Source organism: Erpetoichthys calabaricus, chromosome 9 (genome assembly GCF_900747795.2).
Source record: "Erpetoichthys calabaricus chromosome 9, fErpCal1.3, whole genome shotgun sequence".
Lineage (NCBI taxonomy): Eukaryota > Metazoa > Chordata > Cladistia > Polypteriformes > Polypteridae > Erpetoichthys > Erpetoichthys calabaricus.
Window position 1 is genome coordinate 41225038 of NC_041402.2, and position 12528 is coordinate 41237565.

General features: G+C 40.5%; 1 protein-coding gene across 1 annotated transcript in view; it reads right to left on the minus strand.

Annotated features, from left to right (window-relative positions):
* The window catches only part of tmppe (transmembrane protein with metallophosphoesterase domain), a 29710-nt gene that overhangs the window by 6699 nt on the left and 10483 nt on the right, over positions 1-12528 (minus strand). The window contains exons 3-5 of the mRNA XM_051931690.1: positions 9974-10084; positions 7728-7893; positions 2184-2323 (exon numbers count right to left, since the gene is read on the minus strand). Coding sequence (XP_051787650.1) covers positions 2184-2323; positions 7728-7893; positions 9974-10084 — 417 coding nt within the window. The remainder of the gene's footprint in view (positions 1-2183; positions 2324-7727; positions 7894-9973; positions 10085-12528) is intronic.

Sequence of the window (12528 nt, forward strand, 5' to 3'; positions counted from 1 at the left end):
AAAAGCAGCTGGATCCATTCAAACAGCCTTTAAACAGGAAGCGAATACTATTAGCATTAACTGTGCTTTCCTGTTTTGATTCTGAGGTTTGCTAGAAAGAAATATTCTACCCATCGGGTGAAACATCAAAATGAACCTATAATGAATTTAATTGCTTACAGTTCATCTGTGCCTCAATAAAACACATGTCAGAGTTTCCTCCTAGGCGACTAAAGAGGCATGTCTTCTTACTATACAGATATGAGTATGAATAAAACAAGAAAACATGCAACAACTAAGCAACTTTTAAATGAAACAAAAAGGGAAAATTACTAAAATGTGAATGGTTGACTCCTTGTTTCCAAATTGTTTAGATTTTTAATAGGTTGAGTCTAAGAAGTACTGCACCTCATTCATTTTACTACAAACAGCTGTGTTTGGTGTCACTAGTGTGGTTGGATATGAGACTTCAGTTCTTAATATTGTTCAAATTTAAACATACGGAGTGCAGCAGTGAGGAACCTCTTTTGCTATTCATGGCCTTTTTACTCCTTTTTTAAAAATAAAATATCTATCCTTCCTAAACCTAACCATTAATCTAATTTCTAAACCTAGATAATCCAATTTAAGATTGCAATAAATCAGATTATTCCAGCAGCATTGTGGCAAGGCAGGAACGAACCAAGTCCACTGCAGGGCACACTCACTTAACCATACTTACTCATCCGGGGAAAATCAGCCTTAGCCATCTGACAGAACTAAGGTAATCACATTAACAAAGCGTATCAGATTGATCCATTCATTAGTTTTTTAACTTTCGTATCCAGTTCTGGGTTGTGCAGTGCCAGTGCCTGTCCTGGCAGCACCAGGTTCAAGACCACAGTGAACACATGATGGGGAAACATATGCACACACTTGACTTGGTGAAACTTTGGCACAGGCAGTGCCCAGGCCAACCCCAGACACTAGCCACTGCACCACAGTGCTATCTTTAAGAAATTAAAATACAGTACAATCATTTGATCTCACAAGCACAGCCTAGCCATGAGAAATGAAATATTCATAAATTATATTTAGGATTCTGGAAAAAGCAAGACAACAAGTAAAACTAATAAAAGAGTTACATATACAAAGTAAATGTCCGCGTTGATAAACGTGCTCTTGCAAAACAGGATTTTTGAAATCATAAGCAGTTTCTCAAGGCGACGAAAACAAACTTACCAAATTCCACCTTGAAACAATGAACCCGTCACCTGAACTTCTCACAATAACAGCAATTGTTATGCTGGTGTGTAACGAATTCAACAAATGTCATGTCAAGTGCATGGTTACAAAAAAGTGGCAGAATGTTAAGCGCGAAAACGCGACTTCCGCGAGCACGCGCTGCAAAGCGTGTGGCGTACAGCCCAGTTTGCACATGCGCAAGGCGCCGAACCGACATACAAGCAAGTTCGCTTCGGCGGCAGGTACTGTGCTTCATCCTCCTTATGTGCGTCTCCTTTATTTGGTGCTCATGGGCTACTTAAACCACTGTTTGCACTGCATTGTCCAATTTTAACACAGTCTTGTTTGTCATGGTGTCAGAGAGCAGTGACGTGTTGCGTTTTGATAGGACATGCAGAATTTAACAATACTCTGTACGTGTGACGCCAATTCCACTACTGAAAAGGTTGAATTCAGTCCCAGTTATTTGTTTGTGGTAAGTGATTGGAACTCAAGATAAACTTTTTAAAATCAAATTATTGAAGATGCCAACCTGCACTTATGGAAAATTTATGTATGGGTGACATGTTCTCCTAAAAAAAAAAAACAGGTTTACCGCACACAACAGACGGTGCTGGCACCCTTTTATTGAACCACCTGGTCAAACGGTTCCCATCGTTATGCAGTTTAATCAACTACTCTCATTTACACTTTGTAGCCACAAAACCATACCTTCCTTCTGGCTTTCACAAAGGAACAACCAAAATTGTTTCACTTTTTCGGATTTCTTTGTTTGCCTATAGAACGTGATGAAATTTGTTTTTTTCTTTTTTTTCCATCAAGAAAATCCATACATTTCATCCGTTTTCCTAACCTGCTTATCCATGGCTGGGGCATGGGGCAGCTGGAGCTCATCCCAGCAAACATAGGAAAATGTCTTAATATACAAGTTCAAAGCTTTAAGCTGCCAAGGAATTAGGAACTTGTTTGTCTTTTCCCACCTGATAAGATGAGGCTGATGTCCGGTCGCATCTGAAGAGCCTTCTTAGCAGCAGTAGGCTGGTGTGCAAGCAGAATAATTGCTCTGTCTGGACCACAGCCATCAAGTGCTCTTTCCAGGTTCATTCCATGGCCTGGATACCTGAAAGGCAAAGTTTTCAATCTCAACATGAAGAGAGTGACAACAGAATGAGGGTATAAAGTAGAATATTGTTTAGTGTTAGCACAGACTATAAAAATGTGTAAAAAAAAATAAAAATAGCCACATTACTTGGAACAAAGAAGAGAGGCAAGCTACCCTGTATTAAAATCATGAAAGCAATAGCAAAAATACCTTAAGGACATCATTTTTAGTTTTGACCAGACCAACCAAAGTTCACAAGGCACAGCAGGCATAAGTCCAGCATTAGAGGGAGTTTAGCATTAGGAATTGAGAAGAAAGGAGACTGACAAATGAGAGAAGTATTGAAACAGTACAAACATCTCAATGTCATGGCAGCAAAAGACAGATGGGTTAGAGGATTTTACAAAAAGGGAAACAGAGGGAGGCAAGAGCAGGTTAGCTCATGGTAGAGTAGTAGAGTGAACTCAGTTGAAGAAAAGCACAAACAACTGCATGCAGGTAAAAGCAGCAACAACTACACAAGATGGACGATCTTAATGTATAGGAAACAAACACTTAAAAGAAATTAGATGTTTGAACAGATTCAACATTCTTGTCTTTCAGATGATGTGCGAAAGTAGGTGAAAGAGTGAATAAGATGTTATATTGTAAAAAAAAAAAAATCTTGTCCAACCTGCTGGTAAATATAAGCAAAAAGATGTCTATAATCTGCTTGTAAGACTATGTTTAGATTCCTTTGTACAGTTCCAGTCACCCTGGTTACAAAATGACAACAGCTCTGCAGAGAAGAGAAGCCATCTAGATGTCAAGACTGAGCAGCAATGTAATGTGCCGCAACTATAATCAATTAGGTTATGTTTAGTTCAGTGTAATTTGCGCTTTATGGTTCTTTGGCAATATTTCTATGTTTTATGCATACTGTACGTTTAGCTTTTTAAGTTGTGTTGGGAACATGAATACTATTCAGTATAAGCTGCAGATCAAGGGATTTTTGAAATATACAGCAAACAACAAAGAAAAAATAAAAAGCAAAATGAATTCTGCAGGCCTAGAAATTGCCAGAATATCTGTTTACAGTGGGAAAGAGGGGCATATATGGTGTTGTATCACTTATCAGGCAAACTTGTAAATAACACTTCATAAAAAAGGAAAGGTACCACATTTTGTTGCTGCTGTCTGCTGTGTATTTGTGGTTTAACATCTCAGTGCTGTATTTTTGGATGTAATCAAGCATCCAGACTTTAAAGCTTTATCTGAACCAAGCCACCTATGCACAGCTGAAGTGACCAAACCTGGGCCTCAGATATGACAGGCATATTGATCCACTTCAAAGAGTTGATTCTTTCAAATAATTCATTTAAGTGAATTGATTCTTTTGATTTATTTGATCCATTTTTAGGATTACATGCTGGTGCATACCTAAAGTCCATGGGTGCTTTTTAATCACATCACAAATATATGATATAATATCCATCCATCCATTATCCAACCACCTATATCCTAACAACAGGGAGCCAATCCCAGCCAACACAGGGCGCAAGGCAGGAAACAAACCCCGGGCAGGGCGCCAGCCCACCACAGGGTGCACACACACACACCAAGCACACACTAGGGACAATTTAGAATTGCCAATGCACCTAATCTGCATGTCTTTGGACTGTGGGAGGAAACCAGAGTACCCGGAGGAAACATGCAAACTCCACGCAGGGAGGACCCGGGAAGCGAACCCGCGTCTCCTAACTGCGAGGCAGAAGCGCTACCCGCAGCGCCACCGTGCTGCCCATGATATAATATAATAAACCATATATTATTTTGTGTATAATTTAAGATGATGATAATACATATGAAATTGTCCTGTTTCAGTACCCACAGCTTGCCAACAAATTTCAGATGCACAATAAGAAAAAAAAATATGTTACATTACAGAATCACAAGTGATTGAGAATCATGTGACTTGCTTGTGGTTAAAGATTCACTTCATGAATCAAGAGAACAAGAACTGTGCAGCTTGTTGTCAGGTAATGATTTGTTCATGAATCAAATGTATGAGAATCATGTGACTTGTTCTCAGGAAGTAATTTATTCTAACTCAGAAGAATCAATAAATATAAACACCCAGTGCAGCTAAAGTCTTCTTCTTCTTCTTCTTTCGGCTGCTCCCATTAGGGGTTGCCACAGCGGATCATCTTCTTCCATATCTTTCTGTCCTCTGCATCTTGCTCTGTTACACCCATCACCTGCATGTCCTCTCTCACCACATCCATAAACCTTCTCTTAGGCCTTCCTCTTTTCCTCTTCCCTGGCAGCTCTATTCTTAACATCCTTCTCCCAATATACCCAGCATCTCTCCTCTGCACATGTCCAAACCAACACAATCTCGCCTCTCTGACTTTGTCTCCCAACCGTCCAACTTGAGCTGACCCTCTAATGTACTCATTTCTAATCCTCTCCATCCTCATCACACCCAATGTAAATATTAGCATCTTTAACTCTGCCACCTCTAGCTCTGTCTCCTGCTTTCTGGTCAGTGCCACCGTCTCCAACCCATATAACATAGCTGGTCTCACTACCGTCCTGTAGACCTCCCCTTTCACTCTTGCTGATACCCGTCTGTCACAAATTACTCCTGGCACTCTTCTCCACCCATTCCACCCTGCCTGCACTCTCTTTTTCACCTCTCTTCCACAATCCCTATTACTCTGTACTGTTGATCCCAAGTATTTAAACTCATCCACCTTCGCCAACTCTACTCCCTGCATCCTCACCATTCCACTGACCTCCCTCTCATTTACACACATGTATTCTGTCTTGTTCCTACTGACCTTCATTCCTCTCCTCTCTAGAGCATATCTCCACCTCTCCAGGGTCTCCTCAACCTGCTCCCTACTATCGCTACAGATCACAATGTCATCAGCAAACATCATAGTCCACGGGGACTCCTGTCTAATCTCATCTGTCAACCTGTCCATCACCATTGCAAATAAGAAAGGGCTCAGAGCCGATCCCTGATGTAATCCCACCTCCACCTTGAATGCATCTGTCACTCCTACCACAGACCTCACCACTGTCACACCTCCCTTGTTCATATCCTGTACAACTCTTATGTACTTCTCTGCCACTCCCAACTTCCTCATGCAATACCACAGCTCCTCTCGAGGCACCCTGTCATATGCTTTCTCCAGGTCCACAAAGACGCAATGTAACTGTTTCTGGCTTTCTCTAAACTTCTCCATCAACATCCTCAGAGCAAACATTGCATCTGTGGTGCTCTTTTTTGGTATGAAACCATACTGCTGCTCACTAATCATCACCTCACTTCTTAACCTAGCTTCCACTTCTCTTTCCTATAACTTCATGCTGTGGCTCATAAATTTTATCCCCCTGTAGTTACTACAGTCCTGCACATCCCCCTTATTCTTAAATATCGGCACCAGTACACTTCTTCTCCACTCCTCAGGCATCCTCTCACTTTCCAAGATTCCATTAAACAATCTTGTTAAAAACTCCACTTCCATCTCTCCTAAACACCTCCATGCTTCCACAGGTATGTCATCTGGACCAACGGCCTTTCCATTTTTCATCCTTTTCATAGCTGTCCTTACATTACTCCTTGCTAATCCGTTGCACTTCCTGATTCACTATCACCACATCATCCAACCTCTTCTCTCTCTCGTTCTCTTCGTTCATCAGCCTCTCAAAGTACTCTTTCCATCTGCAAAACACACCCTCCTTGCTCGTGAGTATGTTTCCATCTTTATCCTTTATCACCCTAACCTGCTGCACATCTTTCCCAGCGCGGTCCCTCTATCTAGCCAATCGGTACAGGTCCTTTTCTCCCTCTTTAGTGTCCAACCTCTCATACAACTCATCATACGCCTTATCTTTATCCTTCACCACCTCTTTCTTCACCTTGCGCCTTATATCCTTGTACTCTTGTCTAATTTCTGCATCTCTCTGACTATCCCACTTCTTCTTTGCCATCCTCTTCTTTTGTATACTCTCCTGTACTTCCCCCTTCCACCACCAGATTTCCTTTTTCTCCTTCCTCTGTCCAGATGTCACGCCAAGCATCCTTCTTGCTGTCACCTTTACTACATCTGCTGTAGTTTCCCAGCTGTCTGGTAACTCTTCACTGCCACCCAGTGCCTGTCTCACCTCCTCCCTAAACTCAACCTTGCAGTCTTCCTTTTTCAAATTCCACCATTTGATCCTTGGCTTTGCCATCACTCTCTTCCTCTTCTTGATCTCCAACGTCATCCTACAGACCACCATCCTATGCTGCTTAACTACACTTTCTCCTGCCACCACTTTGCAGTCTTCAATCTCCTTCAGATCAACTCTTCTGCATAGGATGTAACCTACCTGTGTGCATCTTCCTCCACTCTTGTACGTAACCCTATGTTCCTCCCTCTTCTTAAAATATGTATTCACCACAGCCATGTCCATCCTTTTGGCAAAATCCACAATCATCTGACCTTCTTCATTCCTCTCCTTGACACCATACCTACCTATCACCTCCTTGTCTCCTCTGTTCCCTTCACCAACATGTCCACTGAAATCCGCTCCAATCACCCCTTTCTGTCCCTTGAGTACACTGTTCATCACTTCATCCAACTCACTCCAAAAATCTTCTTTCTTCTCCATTACACACCCAAGTTGCAGGGCAAATGCACTAACAACATTCATCATCACACTTCCAATTTCCAGCTTCATAATCATTACTCTGTCTGATACTCTTTTCACCTCCAAAACACTCTTGACATACTGTTCCTTCAGAATAACCCAGACGCCATTTTTCCTTCCATCCACACCATGATAAAACAATTTGAATCCACCTCCAATCCACCTGGCCTTACTCCCCTTCCATTTAGTCTCTTGCACGCACAATATATCAACCTTCCTTCTCTCCATCATATCTGCTAACTCTATCCCCTTACCAGTCATACTGCCAACATTCAAAGTTCCTACAGACACCAATGACATCGTGAAGGATATGCATGCGCTTTAGCACTTCCATTGAGCTCCACTGAGTCATTTTGATCATGTTTGCAAAATGATTCATATGATTCACCATGCATTTGAAGGGACACCTGAAAGCTTTAAAAATGAATGGGTGAGATACTGCAACAATGCCTCTATTATTCATCTATTTACTATCCAGCTTATCGAATTTGCTAAAGGAAACTCTTATTGATATAGGAGAATGTTAAAAATTAGGTGGTATTAGTGCTAATCACTGTGCCACCACACAAACCTCACCAATATGGCAAAACATTTAAACTAACCAACTGAGTGTTCTCCCTTCATTTGTAATATTTATTTTGTTTTTAATTCTGTGTTGTCTCTACACAGATATAACTGAGCCCCGAGTACATGTCAAGTTTACTAATTAGCAGATAAGGATTGGTAATAATTTACTTACCTCAACAAGTGGGCTTCAACATCATCAACTCCTGCTAAGCAAAGCCATTCATCACTCCTCTCCACGGGACCAATTCGAACATTGGTGTTATGAAGCGGTTGAACATTTAGCATTTTCAGATAACTGAACCAGTTACTGACATCAACTGTATAATACTCATGATTGCCTAGGTTGGAGAGTGAAAAAAAGACACAATAAAACACTTTATACCTCTCTATTATAAAAGACAATCTTGAGATGAGACTATTGCCAAGAGATTTTTTCAAGTCCTGCCCTCTTCTCAACCATTTACGGTTAACGGCCCACGCCCATGGTCCTCTCACCTTTCATTCGTGTGAATGCTTTTGTCAGACACAGTTCCTGCGCTCTCAGCTCTTATAAATTTTTACGTTTTCCTCACTTTAAGTTCCCAATAAAAGAAGACTTATTATGTCCAAATCTTATTGAAGAATTTCATCCTGAAGGGTTATCAACAGAATAAATAAGTACACGGGCAATCCTAGCACCAAGAAATGATGAAGTAAAACGAATTATCACGAAAATTGTCGATTGGATACACGGCAAATTGGTTAAATGCATATCAATAGACTATGCTGAAACAGTTGGTGGTGATGCTGCAGAAGATGAAAACATCAACTTACAATATCCTGTAGAATATCTACAAACATTAAAACCATCCAGTCTTCCACCGGCCAAATTACTTTTGAAAGAGCGATGTATTGTAATGTTATTGCGTAATCTGCGAATGAGTGATGGGCTATGCAATATGACAAGATTAGCTGTATTCAAAATGGGTCGAACAATTCTACATGTAAAATTTTAAGAGGCGACAAGAAAGGTAATGTAGTACATCTTCCGCAGATAACATTAGACACCAAAGGAGATCTTGATATGCCATTCATATTAAAACGTTTATAGGTTCCCGTTAGAATAGCTTTTCCTATGACAATTAACAAATCACAGGGACAGACATTTGAAAAAGTCAGTTTATTTATTAGGGAGAAAGAAATGATATTCACTCACGGGCAGTTATACGTTGCGTTGTCACGAAGTAAATCCAAACACGCAATCAAAATTCAATGTGATATTGACGAAAAGTTAATTCCGAATAATGTTTTTACTGAAGTTTTACAGAAAAATGTAAGTTTAAAAAGTATTTGCATGTTAATTTCAAAGCCAAATGGAACAAAATATATAACGCAACAAACACCTCTAACGCAACATGAAACATAATTTCCTTTCAATTTATTACGTTTTACTATTTTTTACTATCTGCGGTGGGCTGGCGCCCTGCCCGTGGTTTGTTTCCTGCCTTGCGCCCTGTGTTGGCTGGGATTGGCTCCAGCAGACCCCCGTGACCCTGTAGTTAGGATATAGCAGGTTGGATAATGGATGGATGGATTTTTTACTATGGTTAATTACTCACTGTAATATAAAATAGTTAGTTCTATTATGCATATGTAACAATTCCTATGAAAATAACAATCTGTTTAAATTGTACATCCACTTCCCCATACGTGAGTGGCAGAGCCGCGAAGTGGCTAGTGCGTAGCGCCCGCACAGGGGTTGGTGAGTGAAGTGAGCAGGGGCAGGGCCCCCTAGTAGGTACTAAAACCAAAGACATAATCCCCAACAGCTTGTCTTTATTGTCTAGTCTGTGCTTTCTGTTCTAAATATATGCATTAGGATTTTCATTGAATTGTTACTGCCTCCCACATCTTAGTTGTTAATTTATGGGCTACACTATTTTTTATATTTCTGCTTAATATTTATTCATTTACTGTATTTATCTGTCTGTTGATTGATTGTATTATTTGTCCTATGAGTCTATATCTGTTTTTTTTTTTTTTTTGTTTCTGCTGCTGTGTGCATCTAAATATTCCCCTTCAGATTAATAACTTTTTATATTGTCTAAACTAATTTGCACAGGACTGTCTACCTGTCCAAGGTGAAGTGAACACAAGATGCCTGGTTCAGTGCCTACCATTATCTGATTATATATATAGAAACTCTCAGCAAGTCAGCTAATACAGTATGTCAGGGCTCCAGCTGTTAAAACATGGAAACAACGGACTGTGGTTGTCTGAATTGCTTTGAATAAGAGAGCTACTTCAATAATGGCAAGCGAAAGAATGTTTTTGGCAATTGCTACTATACCAAAACTGAAAAGGCCTCTTGCTACTGTCTTCACAACTAGACTCATTCCTGCAATCCCCATGATATCACCCTTCCTGCGCCCTGCTTACCTGTGACAAAGTATGTCCCCAGTTTGGTTTTCAGTTCTCTCAGAGGCTCAGAAGCTGTTTGCAAGTTAACCACCTGGGAATCTGTGAGGTCTCCGACGATAGCAACAATATCTGAAAATGGAAAGGAATATATAAAAATGGGTGAAGTGTTTCCTAATACATCATTTGGCACAGTCTTGTTATGGTACCAGACTCTGGGCAGACCCTCTTCACTTGCATTTCTCCCAGTCCTTCACAGTCACAAACTGTTTTTATTTTGTTCATGCTGAAGGTTATTTTTTTAGCTTTGTAGTGTAAAGTACCTTTAACATTTTCACTGAAACAACAATCAAATTAGCTCATTTAACTTAAGAGAAGTCTAAAAAACCAAATATAGTAAAAGGATCCCAGATCTCTGTCCTCAATACCTTAAAGGGACACACACTATGATTGTCTAGACTTACCAAATCCCAAGACGTAATTATAATGTCACTTAAGAGCCCTACTCCAGTACCTACAAAACCCTAAAATCCTCTGCTGGAATAAATGATGCTACTAAAGTTGTGAACTGTCACTCTTTGGTTGAAGTCAGTATTTTGGCACACTCCGACAACTCCTGTCTAACAACTCCAGTGACCTGGATACAATTCCTGGTCTAGTCACTCTAGCAGATTTCTACATTCTCTTAGTGTACACATTAGTTTTCTTGACAGATTAGTTGGGTTCATCCTAGATCCAATAACATGCACATTAGGTTATTGGTATCTCTAAGCTGCTCTGTTCTGGATGAGTGATTGTGCCCTTCAGTGGTTTGTGTTCAATATGGTGTTTGTAGCTGTTTTCTGCCTGATCTTGTCTAGATGAGCTTCATATAATGCATACCGGTAAATGGGTTTGGTACTTAGTTACTCAAGTCTTCCTTTCTATATGTCAGGACCTCCAGGGCAAACGTGAAAACTGTTGTTCAGCCGGGACAATGGAATCATTACACTGTACAAGAAGGTTACTGTGGTGGATGCCTGTTGAAGGATTCACAAAGAATTAATATGTCAGAGATTCTGTACAATTTTAGGACACTAGGAATTCAAATCTGAGCTTTTTTAAATCTCCAGGTCCAGTTCTCAGGAGTGTTCAAAAAACAACTCGCTAACTCTGCCTGAAATACTCTGGGGACCTGCAGTTCACATATTGGCAATCACAGAAGGCTAATTATTGGACAATAAGAATATTCTGTAGGCACTGCAAGTCCCAAATGACAACCTTTGAACGTACAACTTGCTGCTTTACAGAAAGCTTTAGGCTTTTAACTAAAGTAAATCTTCAATGGGGCACAATGGCAAGGAAGCTATCTTTAGAAGCAGTCATGGTGAGGAACCATATTCAAGCTGGCATATGTTATGCACATCTGCCATCCTGGAAAAGGATAAATTGTTCCCTTGAATATTACAAGAAATGGACAGACACAAGAAACTCTCATGCAGTTGTAAAGATGTAGCTGGGGCCTCTACCCTTTAACCACTTCCTTTGCCTTGAATTTGGCCTTCAGCCCCATTCAGAGTGTATGCTGCTATGCAAGGCGGGTGACAGTCATATGATGAGTGGGCCAACAGAAATAACAGGTGGGGGTAGGCAGATGCTCTTCACTCATGGATTGTGCATGGTGACATTGTGAAAGTCTCTGTCATGCTCTCACTTGTGTTAGCTGCTTTCTGTATAGCGTTTTGACCTTCTCCCTGACTTTCGGACTCTGCTTCTGTCTGGTGTTTTTTTACATTTGCCTGTGCTGTGCTTTGCTGTTTTGTGTTGTTTGACACCTATCTGTTTTGACCCTATGTTTTGTTTTTTTGGACTGTAGTATTATTATATACATTTGCTTAAAGTGCCATGTCACTTAAAGTAGTCTCCTGTTTAATCGGTCTGCATACCAGCCAAGGCTCACATTAGCAGTCAAGCTTTACTGATCACAGCGCCTTGTGATTCCAATTTTTCTTCTGGAGATGACAGGTGTAAGGCCTGTACATGTGCCAGTGTCTGTCAGCACTGAATCGTACACCTGTTCATTAGAAAACACATACATGCAAACATCCAAAGCCATTCACACCAGTCAGTTTAGTGTCATTTAGAACCTAACAAATATGTATTTAATATGCAAGAGAAAACCTGAAGACTTGGGGGGAAACATGCACAGACATGGGGAGCACATGTAAACTCGCCATTCTATCCCCAGGCTCTGGAGCAGTGAGGTGGCAGTGCAAAGTTCTGGGCCACCTTACAAAATAAAACATGCTACATTCAGGCCCCTTCATTTTCTGCACACTTTATTGTGTTCTAGATGACATTTAAAATGGATACATTTGACATTTACTGCCCATCAGTCTACACTCATAATCCATAATGACAAAGTGAAACCCTGTTTTCAGAAAGTTTTGCAAATTTATTCTTTCTGGCAGATCCTCTCAATCCCTGTTAGACTAGATGGGAAGTGTCTGTAAACTGTTATCTTCAGATGTTTTATGGGATTTAAGTTTGGGCTTTGGGTAGGCCACTCAGGTTCAGTAAGAGGTTTGTCCTGAAGC